Source organism: Desmodus rotundus, chromosome 8 (genome assembly GCF_022682495.2).
Source record: "Desmodus rotundus isolate HL8 chromosome 8, HLdesRot8A.1, whole genome shotgun sequence".
Taxonomy (NCBI): domain Eukaryota; kingdom Metazoa; phylum Chordata; class Mammalia; order Chiroptera; family Phyllostomidae; genus Desmodus; species Desmodus rotundus.
The window spans coordinates 10,939,227-10,955,418 of record NC_071394.1 but is presented as its reverse complement, the minus strand read 5'-3'; the positions used below and the strand labels follow the sequence as shown (position 1 = coordinate 10,955,418).

The 16,192-nt window shown below is 45.3% G+C and overlaps 1 protein-coding gene across 3 annotated transcripts in view; it reads left to right on the top strand.

The window, feature by feature from the left end:
- Nucleotides 1-16,192, top strand: part of FER1L6 (fer-1 like family member 6) — a 126,624-nt gene that overhangs the window by 33,989 nt on the left and 76,443 nt on the right. For all 3 annotated transcript variants that reach the window (XM_045181683.2, XM_045181681.2, XM_045181682.2), the window contains exons 4-11: nucleotides 1,568-1,622; nucleotides 1,755-1,886; nucleotides 5,106-5,168; nucleotides 8,604-8,682; nucleotides 9,892-10,048; nucleotides 10,655-10,841; nucleotides 11,837-12,029; nucleotides 14,338-14,681. In XM_045181683.2, coding sequence (XP_045037618.2) covers nucleotides 1,568-1,622; nucleotides 1,755-1,886; nucleotides 5,106-5,168; nucleotides 8,604-8,682; nucleotides 9,892-10,048; nucleotides 10,655-10,841; nucleotides 11,837-12,029; nucleotides 14,338-14,681 — 1,210 coding nt within the window. The remainder of the gene's footprint in view (nucleotides 1-1,567; nucleotides 1,623-1,754; nucleotides 1,887-5,105; nucleotides 5,169-8,603; nucleotides 8,683-9,891; nucleotides 10,049-10,654; nucleotides 10,842-11,836; nucleotides 12,030-14,337; nucleotides 14,682-16,192) is intronic.

The following is a 16,192-nucleotide window of genomic DNA, read 5'->3' as shown; positions in this document are numbered from 1 at the left end:
CAGTGTGTGTGTAAGGGGCGGAGGGGTGGGTGATATCGCAGAGGCTGACCTCTAACAGAAGACGTTAAACCAGCATGAACACACTCCCTGCAGTATCCCCTTCCCCCTGCACGGCCCTGTGACAACGCCCAACCCCCCACCCCTGAATGGGGAGAAATTTCAATTCTTTTTAAGTGGCTTTTAAGGGCTTACTCGCCATCTATTTCACCAGGTAGTAGCACTGAACGGAGGAAGGCAGGACAAAGAGAAGCAAGGAGTGGTAGACTTTTCCTTTCCCCTTGGTGAGAACATTCTCCGTCAGTTAAAATTCTACCCAGCAACTGATGCCCAGTTCACATCCAACCCCTGTAGGGGCATCTTTGTTGCGGGCCCAGCTCTCAGGAACTTCTCTCTTTTCTGAACTGTGGCGTTTTTCTCTATACACATTTTATCCCTACCGGCTCTCTCTTCATGTGCTTTGGTCCTCTCTCTTGAGTAGACCACTAGCTTTGCCAGGGCTGAGATGATGGTTTTCATCTTTGTTGTTTTTTCCTCTGAGGAAATCAGAGAGCTTCCTCACAACAAATGACTGGTAGAAATTTGCCATTTTATTAACAAACACGTACCTTTTGAAATCTACCCTTCCCTACACGCATTATCTCCTTGAATCTCTAAGTAGTAGGAATTATCATTTCCACTCTCAGATGAGAAAGCTGGGGAGAACAAGCATTGTAATTCAAATCAGTTTGACTGCAAAGCCTTGAGATTTTTGCTCGTTACTCTGTTCTCTGCTGGACTCAATTATCAGGAGAAATGGAATGGAGTCAGATGCAAGGTGGTATTGTGAGAAGACAAGAGAATGAATTTAAAAGGAATTCAGGTGCAGTTCATTTCCTGCCGGGTCGCCTCTGTGACAGGGTTCTTCCTCTTTCTGCTGTTAGCCAGTCTCTAAACCCAGGTGTGGCACATCTGTTTTCTATTACTTGTGACAGCCCAGATACAGGGAATCTTCTGGGATGTGAAATCCCACTGAGACAGCATCTTGATTCTTCTTTCCAATTTTCTCTTTTATCCATTTTTTCAAATGCAATCATGAAACAGAATTGTTATATCTAATGGAAACGGCAAAGTGGTCCTGTGGAAAGGATCAGACAGGAGCCAAGGGACATCCTTATTGAGACCCTGCTCTGCCGCCGCCGCCTTGCTGAGGAGTTTCGGTTTCTCCTTCTGTAAAATAAAAGATAAAGCGTGCTGATAACCATACGCACAATAAGAGCTGACACTTATTCCTGCCAGGTCCTGGATTAAATGTTTACACGCATTATATCATTAAATTCTAGCAATCACCTCATGTGGTTAAGTGCTATCATTAGCTCCGCTTTTAGGATGGGGAAACTGAGTTATGGAGCAGTTAAGTCACTTGTCCATTTATACTTATCTCCCCCAGAGATGTAACTATGTAAAGAGAATATGTGATACAATATAAATAAAAGTACTTAGAAATACCTAGGGAAATATTATCATGGCTTACGGATCTAAAATATGATCTAACCTGATGAAATATATATGTTAAACTTTCTTTTAATAGATCAAAACTGATGACTAAGATCCACGATGGGGAGGTCAGATCCCAAAATTATCAAGTAAGTGATTGACTCTTCCTACCAGTGGCCCCCCCCCTGCGCCCCCCCCCCTGTCCCCTCCCCCCTGCAGTGCTTCCTGTGTGAAGGGAGAGCCAGGCCCCACCCCGGCGCCTGCGCTGCCTTGTGTTGTAGATTGCCATAACCGTCATCGAGGCCCGCCAGCTGGTGGGCGAGAACATCGACCCAGTGGTAACCATTGAGATCGGGGACGAGAAGAAGCAAAGCACAGTGAAGGAAGGAACCAACAGCCCATTTTACAATGAAGTAAGTCACGGAGGTCGCCAGCCTCCTCTCCACGCGCTCTCCACTGCCTCTGGTATTCCTGAGCCAAAAGGAAAACCCATGCCCCTGGCGTCTGCTTCCCACCACTCACCTAAGCCGACGGCAAACTCTCTGAGCCTCCTTAACAAACACCCCCATAAAGCTGAATGAAAAGATAAGGGAAAGGATAGGTAAGAAATTCCTATACATTTTAAATACATTACTATATTTTTAATAAGACCCATTTTCATATTTCTTGCAAGAGCATCTTCATCCATTATAAGCTCTGGGTTTATATCAAAAAATGTGTTGGGTGTTGGTAATGAGAAGCTATACATTCTTTTGCAGGACAGAGACACTGGAAATTTAACTATTGCTCTTGAAATAGGCATGCTGCGTGGGAAAGTAAAACAGTCATGTTTTTCTAAGCAGTGTAAAAATTGTAAAGGACAACATCAAAGAAGGACATGAAGCTTCTAAATGCTAAACACAAAGACATTCTCTTTTGAAAGTTAAAAGATTTTACACAGCACAGAAATGGTAAAAGATACAAAGAGCCTGAAGTGATACTTGGTGAGAAATGTCTGTCCCACTTATCGCTGGTCCTTCACCGCCGAGGCCTCCCCTGCGCCCCAGGGCAGCCATTCTCAGCAGGCGTTTGAATGTCCTTTCAGAGATACTTCAGGCATGTACAACACAAACAAACATCGTAACCAAATGGGAGCATTCTACTCACTGGCCTGATCTTGCTGTTTTCACCAAACAGTGGGGCTTGGCCATGAGTCTACATCGGGGTGTGCCGTTCGGTCTCACTTTCTGCTCTTTGCTGTAGAGTTTCCTGCTGCATTGATGTGCCATAATTTCCGAAGCCAGTCAACTTCTCATCGATGGATATTAAATTTTTTTCCGTCTTTGGCTACTACTTGTAATAATATTTATATGGGGTAACGGGGACAAAGAGTACATGCATGTAAAATTTTGATATCTCCAAACTGCTCTCCAAAGAGGTGACAATTTATACTCTGTGTTCAGGAGTGCTTGTACTCCCTTAGACACTGTGAATTATCAAAAAATGCAGTAAACTTCTAATTACTTTCCTGAAGGGAGTGGAAATTGAAAAGGAAGGCAGGGAGAGCATGGATAATGAAATCCACAGAAAACACCCAAATCCCATTAGAGCTGTTAACTCCCCTCCTCTCTGTCACTCCTGCCTCCGAGCATTTACCAGGAGTTAAAGCAGCAGCTGTCCTCTTCCTGGTCCTCCCTCCACCTCCGGAACATCCTTGGCGCAGATGCAATGTGAAATAATGTGCATGAGAATGATTTAATGCAAAACTCTACAGATTGTTCATTTATTATAACTAGTATTTGCTTTATGCATACAAGTCCTGGGTCTAAATGACATCAACTTTGGCCCACGTGTAATCAGTTGGAAATCAGATAAAAACATAGAAGTGGACGTAAAAACCTTTGTTACAGCTTCTGACCCTAATTTTCAAGCCCCAAGTGCATTAGATGTTGAAGGAGCTGGTTAGTAGGGGCCGGGGAGTATTTCCCAGCTAGAAAAATGCGTGCAGGCTCGGGAACCTGTGTGAGGCAGTTAAATCTGAAATGTGAAATGCGGCAGAAGGCAAAAACCATCGGAACTAATTTATTGGTCCAAAGGAACTGGCAGCACCTCATGTTTTAGGGAGCGAAGAATTTCATGTAAATGAATTTTGCACATAAAAGAAATTCTGAACACAAAACTTTAAAAAAGTTTGAACACATGTATATGAAAGATTCCCTAAAATGTTACACGTTTTTCTATTTTTTTAAAAGACGACAATGACTATGCTGTAGCCTTTCATCGGCACCTAAGGACGGCCGTTTCGAAGGTCTCATTGTAACACAGGATGACATCGTTCAGTTTCTACGATTTGGTTTTTCTGTTTTGCCCTGATATTGCCCTGATATTTTTCTGATATTAAAAACAGGCTGTTAGTGTGTTAGTGGTCCCTTCTCTCTCTTCTAGTGCTGTCCTGTTCATCTCTGACATCCTTGGGTCGTTCCTCCATCCTGCAGCTCAAATAAAATAAAATAAAATAAAATAAAATAAAATAAAATAAAATAAGATAAAAAATCAAAGGGAGGAAGGGAGGAAGGAAGGAAGGAAGGAAGAAATAGTGAACAGAACAACTTCGTAGTTCCACCTCTCCCAACACCCATCAGTTCTCAAAACAAAAAACCCATAAAAAAAAGAAAAAATCTTCTCCAGTTTTCTGCGCCTGAATATCATGTGCCCTCACATGTAAAAGGTGCTCAATAAAGTTTAGATAATGAAATATTTAGTCCTTGAGCCCCTTGTGGGAGAATTCCAGGAAGACCCAGCTTTGGTCCCTGGCCCAGCAATTACTAGCTATATGTCTCTAGGCATGTCTCTCTCTCTTTTTAAAAAATAATACTATTTTACTTTATTTTTATTTTTCAATTACAGTTGACCTTCAGTATTATTTTATATTAGTTTCAGGTATACAGCATGGTGGTTAGATACTTGTGTAATTTACAAAGTGATCCCCTCAACAAGCCTCGTGCCCACCTGACACCAGACATGGTTATTACAGTGTTACCAGCTACTGCATCTTGCTGTGTATAATGCACACTTCTTTGCCCATATTTTTGAGGGAAAAATGAGGATGTGCATTATACATGGGTAGCACCTGAACATGGGTGCATATTATACATGGCAAAATATGGAGTATTCCACACTGAGATGCTCTTTTCACCCATCATTCTATACAGGTCAATAAATAAATGAAAGATTCGACAATACCAAGGCTTGGCAAAGGTGTGGAGAGGTGGCTGTTCTTATGTGCTGCCAGTGGGAATGTGAAGTGGTTTAGCTCCCTGGGAAAGAAATTTCATGCTGCCTACTAAATATTCACATGCAGGCACAGCATGGCCCAACAATCCCACTTCTCATGTCCTTTTTAGAGGAAAACTCGCATATGTCCTGTGTGAAGATGCAGGTGGTGGCATTATTATTTTTTTTACTTAAAAAAATTGAAAACAAGTTAAATGACTTTCCATAGGGGATGGCCAATCAATTGATGATATAAATTCATGCCATTGAGGACCACACAGCAACTGGTTAGAACAATCCAGATTGAAATCTACTCCAGGAACAGGGTTCTTGAATGCAAGGTTGGGATTTATGGTCAGAATGAACTTTATGTTTTATAGTACTTTGTCTTCGACTTCATTGGGTCCCAAGTGCATCTTTTTGACAAGATCATCAAAATCTCAGTAAGTATATCACTGGTGGGGGGAAGGGGGAGGGATTCTAAGCGTTGGGAACCTTCTAAGGCAGCTCAGCCTGCTTAAGGGAGAATAGATTCAGGAGGGGGAGTATGAGCTGGTGAGTTTGAAACCAAGAGGATAGAACTTGAAATAACCAGAACAGAGGAGTTTGGGAAGGACAACCTTTTCAAGAAAATCTATGCTTGTTGGAAGCCAGATGTAATCCACTATCAGGCCATCATTAATTAAATTGTGTAGCTTGCTAATGGGGGAATGTGAAAAATATGCTTCAAATGACAATGGATTGCCTTTTTGAGTTGGTTTCTATCTTTTTTATGAAGCAAATGTAATGTTTCTCTCTTAGATTGATATCTACACTAATGATAACTAATTCCTCTCCTAGTTAGTAATACATAGAGAAATGGAAAGAAAGAATTAGGAAGGAACCAAATATATCAGAGGGTCAGAAGATGTATATAATTTTGAGCAAGTGGTGATCATTTGGCTTCTTCATAGTAGTTGCCTTTGAGTGTAGACTTCCAGACCTACCCCTGGGGGGGGCTGAGTCGGCTGCATAGACCCTTCCTCAGCCCTGGCAGGTGAATTCCTACCTCCACAGGTCACCTCTGAAGAGTAGAGACAGAGAGAGCTTTCTGGTCCAGTCAGGTGACTTATCCAGGTTGGCCCAACACCTGGAGGACAAGAATGGGAAGGGCAAATGCCCACGCTGGAGCTGGGCTAGTCCACAAGAGAGAATGCAAGCGGAATCACTCCCAACCCCACACCGGTGTAAAGGGCAGGGGTCAGTGGGCAACAGATGGCATCTGTCTCACCAGTTTGAGAAATCGCTGCTTCTCACATGGAGATGGTAGTGAGGATGTTCATGCCTGAAAAGGGTGGGGTGGGGGTTGCAGGTTAGAACCCCGACGGCCACTCTCTTCCAGATAGTTCTCAAAGGACAGAATTTCTACTTTACACACCAACGTAAGACGTGTGGAGAACGAGAGAATGTTTTTCTAACAGTGACACCAACTCTAATGAGAATTGTGAAGATGGTAAAACTTCAAGACTTCCTTGCCTGTCTTTATCGTTCAGTCATCTTTATTTTAATATTATGTTACATATGTGTATATGTGTGTATTTACATACAACATGTTAAATACCAGTCTTGTATGAGGCTTAGGCAATAGTGGAAATTATGACATTATCTTTCCCAAGGGTTCTTGATGAACATGACTCTTGAAGAATGAAAAGTCATCAAGAGCCAAGTTTAAGTTCTTCATGTTTGAAGTTCAGGCATGATGACAAGTGGTGCAAAAGATATTTCGGGACCTGGGACGTTGCCCAGGACTTTGTTACACTGCATAGCTCAGGCAGCCACTTTGTGAGACTGGCTTTACAGCGGCTCCTGAGGGACTCGCTAGCTTGCAGATGAACAGTTAATAGCTGGACTTTTACACTGTGTCATCGACAAGGGTCCTGAGTCCCTGAGGGGCAAGTGGGTTTCAGACAGAGGGCAAAGCTGGTAGTGTCCATCTATGGTCCTCTAACTTAGAAGAAGAGAATGTTTGGTCTCCATAAATGACTCTTTGGGCCAGAGACCAAAGACATTAAAGGGAGAACTTCCCTTGAGGGGGGAGTATTTAATACAAATTTTCTGCTCGTTCAGTCAGCATGCCCAGAATAAATTCAACATGGGAGAAGAAGGAGGGAGTGCCGTAAGCATGTGCTATTGGGACAGACCGCTGTAGCAGACCCTGGTGGTGCCAAAGACCGTCTTCCCTCCACAGTGGTCCCAGGCACGCAGGGTCCCCCACATTCTGTGTCAGGTGCCCAGAGTTCTGCTCATCTCATGCTTGCCCACCCCAGTTGTGTGGCACTCACCCTAGGTGGACGATTTGACGAGACCTCCTGTGTTACTTAAAGATCGGTTTGGGGCTCCTATGCCCCATCATGTCCACTGGGACCCAGATGCCTTTGACCTGAGGATAGCTTGAGTCAGCCTTGTGTTCTTGCTCGGGCCTTTGGGAAGCCACATCAGCAACTGCACACCTGGAGGGGTGGACTGAGCTGGGTGTGTGTGGCCTTAAATAACTGCTTGGCTCAGGCCTAGCTGCCCTTGCTTCCCCTCAGTTCTCTAACACCCTTGCAAAGTTCAGGCAGGGGAAAGAGTGGAAAGGGAGATGGGAAGGGCTATCACTTGAAGTCAATTGAATTTGTTTCTTAGTGCCTCTACCGAAGGAGCTGTTTAGCAGCTACAACAGGATCGGTCAATCATTCATCATTGGATCGGTCAATCATTCATTAGTTCACTCAATGTTTATCAAATCTCTATTGTGAACAAGGCCATATAGTGGGTAGAAGAGAGAAGGAAACTGTCTTTGATTCAAGGGATTCATAGGATTTTATGATTAGGAGATTTAGAGATCATCTAGTCTAACTTCCAGTCGGTGCAGGAATTCTTACCTACAACCTCCGTGACACGAGGTTCTCAGGCTTTGCTTCATTATATCCAGTGGTGAGGCAATCACCACCTCTTGGGAAGCCTATTCTACCGCTGAGAAGTTCCCTTATAACAATCGTGCTTATGGTGAGCTGAAATCTCTCTTCCTGTTGCTCAGGAGCCACACTGGAAACCTACCCCCTCTTCTAGATGGAAGTATTTCCAAGATCTGAAGACATTTAAGTTACCGTTGCCCTTCCTCCACATCCCTGCTTTTCTGTTTTCTGGGTTAAAGGTTGCGCTCCTCCTGATTCTTTAGTAGTGTATCATACAATGTTGTTTCTGAATCCGGGGCCAGCTCTGATACCTTCCTTTAGAACTTAACTCATCTTATAGCATTAGCATCAAAATGCACTGCTGTAACCAGCCAGGCACTCTGCTGCTGTCTTCTGATTAAACAAAATATTGACGATGGCCATCTCCCTTTTTCTGACTCTTGTACATGTCCAAAACTTCTCAAGGCAATATGTGATGAATTGCCTGAGGAAGTTGTGAGCAAAATATTGTGGGAGTTTAGGGGTAAAAGGAATATTTTTAGCTGTGGGGGATCAGGGAGGACTCCTTGGAGGAGGCAACATTTGTTCTATGCATTGAAGAATGGGTAAAATTTCAATAGGCAAAGATGGGTGTTTAAGGGTTGGCTGCACAAAAGTTCATTTTTGTTAAAAAAAAACCCACAACCTTTTAGACAGTGGGATTTGTTAGGTGCCCTTCAACAGAGGATTAGCTAAAAACCTGCTAGGAGAAAGAGGCACTCCTGGACACCCTTTACAGCTCTGAGTTTTGGTGACCAAATGTCACTGTGCTTCAGAGGAGAGTGGAGGCCAGACAAGGCTCCAGACCTAGCATGTGCTTTGAAGGGTCAGAAACCCATTTCACAAGTTTCTCCTCGAAAAGCAACGTAGCTCTGCTGGACTCACTGCTCCGTCTCGCCGCAGGTTTTTCACCACAAGCTCCTAGGAAGCATACTGATTGGCACCTTCAAAGTGGACCTGGGCACTGTGTACAACCAACCCGGTAAGAAAGCACGGCCTCCCAGAATCTCTCTCACTCTTCTCCAGTGGGCCCCGCCCGGAGGTCAGCTCAGTGGTTCACTCACGCATGCAGCCATCCACTCTGCAAACCTGAGCACCAGTTACAGGAAGCTGACTAACGACAGGGCTCTTTTCTTCCATGTAGGAGCCAATGGTAAATTATCTAATATGCCCATATGTCTGAGCAGTGCTTGTGTTATCACTAATTCTGTCTCATTTAGTGCTGTGAGACATCATGAGTAAAGACAGGAAGGTATAGAAGTTAAGAATATGGACTCTGGAGCCAGACTGTCAGGGTTCAAATTCTCCTCTGCTCTTTCCTAGCTATGTGCAACCTTGGGCAAGTGACTTGAATTCTCTGTGCCTCAGTTTCCCCATCTTAAAAGATGGGGATGAAACAGTACTTTCCCCATAGGGTTTCAGGGGGATTAAGTTAGTAAACATACGTAAAGTGCTTAGTGTGGGGCCCAGTAGAGAATGATGACTGTGCATACTGCGTGCCACGTAAGGATCTGTTAGAGTAATCGTTATCATCCCTGATTTGTAAGAAAAGAAACTCAGAGAAGTTAGGTAATTTGTCCAAGGTCAAGATCTAATAAGTAATAAAGCCAACAACAAACATGGGTATTCTCACGAAAGTCCTCTTCTCTTCAACTGTGATTCAAACTCACTTGACCCTTCAGGTCGTGTGAGTTTGAAATAGGTCTACTAATGCAATTGGGATTCGCATCTACTCAGCTCCTTTACCCCCTGCTGTCTATATTACCTGGTCTAACGATTTCTTTTTTTAGATAATCCAGAAGTGTAGATTTTTGTATGAGATGTAGATGTTTGGACACACAGTGTAAGCCAAACCAAAAAACAAAAAAAATCCATGAGCCACATTTATAGCCTGTGAAATAATAAGTGACTTCTATGCTCCATTAATGTCCTGCCATCCCATCAAAGCTAGAATCCTGGCTAGGGGATTTCCACCAGGCTGAAGGCTGGTTGCAGAAAAAGATGGAGAAGGATGGGAAGTAAAGGAGGAGGGAAAGGGGGAGAGGGAGGCACCATGAGACTTGGAAGTAGCCCAGATGAGCTGCCCCCTCAGTGGAGTGTGGGAGACTTTGGAGGTGGGAGGGGGGAGAACTGGGTGGAGCTATTGGGTCCATCTGTGCAGGACACCTGAGCTGTCAGGATGCTTTTACAGGTCATCAGTTCTGTGACAAGTGGGCCCTGCTCACAGACCCTGGTGACATCAGGACTGGCACGAAGGGGTACCTGAAGTGTGACATCAGCGTGATCGGGAAGGGCAATGTCTTAAAGACCAACCCGAAAACCTCCGACGCTGAGGAGCAAATAGAAAAGTGAGACAGATGCCTCCAGGACTCTGCAATGGAAATGATACATCCCAATTTCCACATCTCTTCTCCCCCCGCCCCACCCCCACCTTTCCTTACGGGTACCTGTACAAGAGAATCGCTTGTCCACCTGGGATTCTGCTCTATCGGAGGCACCAAGCTGTGTCTTATCAAAGGCGTAACTATCCGTTGGGCAACCAGCTTCTAAGACAAGAAAATCCTGTCTTCCTATAATAACCCATAATGACAAGCTATTGCTGAGCTTATCTGATTTATTTGAATTTGGCTGATTTCCCTTTGAAAGAGTTATAATTTCGAACACTGGTTTGTAAAATGGGAAGACAATGGACCTCTTTTAAGGTGCAGTGTGGGAGGCAGTGTTTGTTCTACACTGTAAGACGTAAATGAGTCTGCATTCACTCTAATCATACCCTTCGCTGTCACTGAAGTAGGAAGAAAACTCATTTTAGCAATAGATCCTAATCATTTCAGGTTTTTATCATGTATCAGGGTCCTTCTTTATGCTTCTAATTCGATTCTACCTTTTCTCTCTATTCTTTCAAATGAGAGCTCCTTTTAATTTTTGTTTGTTTGTGTTTGTCCCCCTCGAAGGAACCTTTTGATCCCTCAAGGGTTTCCATCAGAGAGACCCTGGGCCAGATTCTACGTGAGGCTGTACAGAGCAGAAGGGCTGCCCAAAATGAACTCCAGCATCATGGCGAATGTCACCAAAGCATTTGTGGGTGACAGTAAGGACCTCGTGGATCCCTTCGTGGAGGTCTCCTTTGCTGGGCAGATGGTGAGGAACTGTTGCCATGGACAGCGATAGGCCTGGGCCAGAACCCCGGTCTTTGCCCAGGACATTTCTAGTCAAATGAAATTAAGTGAAAAACAAACTGAGGAAGTGCCTTGAGAAACAAAGGTGGCAACGAAGAGGCGCGGAGTCACATGGCAAGAAAGAAGGGAGGGTTACTCACTCACTGTGCCCTGGAGATCATAGAGAGGAGCCATGGGGGATCACAGTTTAGGGCCCAGGCCCTTAGCCCAGGCCCTGCAGAATTACCACCCTCCTCCCAGGCTGCTCCACAGCCTGCCCAGGTAGTTTTTGTCCCGGGGAGCCTGGGCATCCCTGTTCCCAGCTCCTCCCTGCTCAAGAGCCATTGAAAGTACCAGGCCCTAGGCACATGGCCGGGGCTCAGTCCTGGGTGGCTAGACTTTGAAGCCTCAGCTGACACACACATTGTCTCTGCCCTTAAACATATGTCTACCCTGGCCCCTCTGCTTGGCAGGGTGAACCCTGGAGTATTTTTGAGTTGGCTTGCCTTGGCGGTCCTACAGGACATCACCTCCATTTCACGATGAGGAAACTGAGGTCCAGACGGGGGAAGTGGTTTGCATAGATGGAACTTTTATGGAACAATGAATTAGATTAGAGTCTAACTCTAATCTGCTGCATTCCTGGAGGTGCATGGTACACGTGTTCATAACAGAGGTGTGAGTTTCACCCCCGTCCCAGTGTGATGATGAGAATTTCCAGAGGGCAGAACCTGAGACGTACTCACTTTTGCCGCTCCCCCTACACCCTCGCCAACCCCCCCACCCCGGCCGGCCTAGTGTCTGGCACAGAGTAGGACATCAGTAATGTGTGCTGGGTGTAGCTGATTTTCAGGGTGTCGGGTGGCAGAAGGTTCATTGTTTTCAAACAACTCACTTTATATTCCCAGTGGATTTGACGGGTTTTCTTGGGTCAGTCGATGGCCTGATTCATTTCGCATCTCCTGGCTTTGTTTTCAGGGACGAACCACGGTGCAGAAGAACTGTGCCGATCCCGTGTGGCATGAGCAGGTGGTCTTCAAGGAGATGTTCCCTCCCTTGTGTCGGAGGGTGAAAATCCAGGTGTGGGACGAAGGCAGCGTGAATGATGTGGCACTGGCAACCCATTTCATAGACCTGAAGAAAATCTCCAATGAACAGGATGGAGATAAAGGTGAAGCCTCACATGCCTCACTTGGACAGAGGGCCTGGAATGGTTGATTTGGAGCCCTCATCCTTAAAACGGGAGGCTTGGAGCAGGCACCATGTTAGGTCCCTTCCCTGTTCTGTGCGGCCTCTGCTTTGGGTAGGATCAGGGCAGTGGGATCAGGGCAGGGCAGATCCAGACTCTGGGAGCCAGGACGCTGGATTGCCATCCCAGGTCTTCCAGGAGCATACCTGTGTGTCCTTGGGGCCGTCCCTCCCTCTTTCTGGGCCTTAGGTTTCTTAGGAAATCTAAGTGTTTGGAGTAGATTGGAGGTGAGCAAACTTTGGACCATGGGCCACATCTGGCCTGCCACGTACTTTTGCGTGGCTCATAAGCTAAAAATGGTTTTTACATGTTTAAATGATCCCCCAAAAGTGTGTCCCCAACTGACTCATGGGAGCAGGGAGCATGAGAAACGCAGGGAGGCACTGCTTACTGTGCACGCAGAGGGCCCGGGAGGGAATAGAGTCCCAGCTCATCCACTGAGCCAGCTGAAAGAGCTTCCACCCAGGATAAAGCTCTTTCTTTGCAAAATCTAAATCAGTAGGTGATGACTCTCTAAATATCCCAACAACCACCCCCTTCCTTTAAATCCAAGGCAGTCTTTCCCTGCACAACAAATTGGAGCTAACTGCTGTATATATTTGTACGTGTGTGTGTAATACACACATACATGCTGAAGGCTTGGCATAAGCAGAGATCAAGATTGCATTTTCGTGCCCCTCACCGAGTGGCACCACTGCAAGGCCTCCATAAATATCTGCGGCTTAACTCTTCATACCACAGAAGGGTTTGCACAGGATTGCTCAATGCGGAAAGCGCACTCTGCCTGTCGACGGGATTTCCCAACTACATGTGAACGTGTTTTACCCACAGCTTTCCAGGAACATCTTGATGGCGTTTAGGGAGATATATAAGAGTGTTTAAAAAGTAGACACCAGGGGCCATAAAATCTTTCTGTTCTTTTAATACAATACCTCTGCTTCTTACAACAGACTCAACAGAAGGACATACTCTAGACCCTGGGGCTGTGGGCTCAGGGTGAGGAAACATTTAGGTACAAAACTATTGATAACAAATGGAAATATTTACTTGTCAACAATGGGGGGCTTGTTAAGCAAATTGTGATATGTATATTCACCAAGAGCAATGGCTAATATTCTTCAGTTCTTCCTTAGGGCCTGCGTGAAGCACTTAATAGATATTATCCCCTTTTATTCTGATGGGTAAGCTAAGTGCCACTAGCATCTTCATTTCACAGATGGGGAAATGGAGCCATAAGGAAATTACCAAACCTGCCTAGCAAAAAAGACCGTTCTGTTGCCAAGATGTTTGCATAGATACTGTGTATTTCCCCCGATGCTATGTATTAAGAAAGGAAAATACTTATGCTAATAGTAAATTACAATCATGAGGTCTTTTACGTTTTACGTTTAGAGCGGATCCTAGAACATTTCCTTCTCTCAGTCTCCACTACCGTCACCTTAGGAGCCATCGACGTCTTCAATTTTGGTGATGATGTGGTCCCCAAGCCAGTTTGCCCACATCCATTCCCATATCCATTCACGCAGCAGCCAGACTGATCTTAAAACACACATCTGATTACGTTTTATCTGTACTTAAGACCCTCTAAAACGCTCCCATGATTTCTAGGATAAGGACCTCATCAAGGCCTTCAGACCCATTCATTTCTCCACATCGTCTCTCCCAGCCAGCCACTGTGGCTTTCTCTTTCAGCTTCTTCTGTCTCCAAGCTCCTTTCCAGAGGCATATGCTGTTCCCTCTGCCGAGAAATCTCTCTTTTCTCTCCTTTCTCTCCCTGCCTAACTCCTCTCCATGCTACATCAACCTGTTATTTGTTCTTGCAGCACCAGGGATATCTCCTTTATAGCGTCTATAATGTCAATATTTGTTTAATGTTTGTATCTGCTTTGTTCTCCACTGAGCTTGGCGTTTAGAGTCTAGCATGGTGCCTGTGCATGTTAGGAGTCAGTAAACATTTGATGAATGAATGAACAGATAAGGATGCATATCAATATTCATAATATTATTTCAACTGTGAACAAGGATAAACATTTGCATGGAAGAAAGACTAGAAAGAAATATAGCAAAATGGTGATTACGGTTGTCTACTGGTGATACAAATACCCTGTCAATATTTTCTCATCTTATCTGTATATTCTACATTTCTAAGTGAACGTGTACAACTTTCATAAAGCAAAACATAATCAACTCCTAAACATAAGCAGGCAACTACAGTCTGGGATCTTTCTAGGCTTCCTGCCTACCTTTGGGCCTGCCTGGATTAACCTGTACGGCTCACCCAGGAACCACAGTCTGATGGACGACTACCAGGAGCTGAACGAAGGCTTTGGAGAAGGCGTGTCATTCAGGGGCCGAATTTTGGTAGAAATTGCTGTGGAAATTCTCTCGGGAGGGGCACAGGAGTCTAAATTTTCCAAGGCGCTCAAGCTGTCTTCGAAAGACAAAGACTCAAAATCTTCCAAAGGCTCGAGTAAGGACAAGGGTGACAAAACCGATGATGCAAGACCCCAGCAGGCTTCAGACAAAACCAACTCAACTGATGTCGAGGTGGAACCCTTTGATGCACCCCCAGAGGTAAGTCATGGCCCGTCTTGACCGCACACACCTGTGAGGGGAGCCCAAAGCAGAGCGGCACCTGCCACGGGTTCCCAAAGGCCTGCGGAGGTCTCACTCCCCCTGCAAATGTGGGTTGACTCAGCCCCGTTTTCCGGGGCAGATCCTCTGCCTCTTCCTGCACACAGCACAACCATCTGCTGCTGATACATCCCTTCAGCGTCCCTCCAGACACAATTCCCATAGAAACCAAAGTAAAGGAGAAAGAGAAGTTCTCTGAAGGAGCTGGTGGGAGTGGGTGGTGGGGTGATCGACTGAACTACATCTGTGGCCCAGTTTTGTTTTAGCTTTGTTATGCTCTGGATGCGAGGTGATGTGGGAGGAGGGAGGAAGAGTGGGCGACAAGCTGGGACACAGGAGACTGAGAAACCTATTCCTCTGCCCCAGGCCCCTGGGGAAATCAGCTCAAGGGAATGCTTATCTTTGCTTGTTACTCAGCAACAAGCCCGTTAGTACTTTCCAGCCTGGTTCTGTTATGGGAACAAGTCTGGGCTCCAAGATGAGCACAAACTGTGAATAACCTCTCAACTGATTGGTTTAGCAACAGCACTTTGTACTTTAAGCAAAAGGGAGAGCTTTATGTTTTGCTAGCAGGAGGGGAGGGTGGATTCCAGTTCTCAGCTTGGATAGTTCTGCCTCGGGGAGTGTGTATCTCAGGTCAACCAGACAGTCATTTCAGGTGGGGAAGGGAGGTGATGGCTGGCCTCCCAGAGCTCTACCCATTCCGAGGAAAGACTAGACAGACCGGTGGATTGTAGCATGTGGGTTACTTTAGCCTTAGAGGGTCCTCTCATTCTTCCTGCTGGGATCTAATAAATCTTAAGAAACAGTGTGTGGGAAAGGTTGGAGTACATGGCTGGAAATCTTGGGGGTTGCTTCTATTCATGGCTCTGATACTAATAAACTTCCTTGTTTCAGTTTGCTCATCAACAAAACAGGGTAGTAGTAGGCCCTCTGTGATAGGCATCTCCTGAGGGTAAGTGAGGGAACGCCTGTAAAATGGTCAGCAGAGTTCTCAGCACATATATGTAAGCAGGCAATGCATTTGCTGTTGTTGTTACCCATGTTGCTATGGTTTGCTCCTGCCACCAGGGGGCAGCTAGTCAGAACTCTTCACCCACTTGTTTGTGACGTAGTTTGGGTATTTTGCCCACCTCCCCGGCTCTCCCCTCTGAAATTATACGTTGGGAGATATTCTCTGGAAATGTGTATTGTCAGTTTGTTGTTAAAACTGACATGGCCTTGATGTGATTGTGTTTATGTGCATTTCTTCAAAGAATATGTCAACTTTGGGAACTTTACTTTTTGGACTTTGGCAGACATTGTGGGCAATTTAGTAGCCACCCAGCTCATATTCCCTGTGTCTGACCGTGTGTCAGTCCCTCTGCTGTCAGAACTGGCCATTCTTTTCTGAACAGGCATTGCCAAGTAGAAACGGGCTGGCAGAAGATTTCCTTAACCCAAGTCAGTAT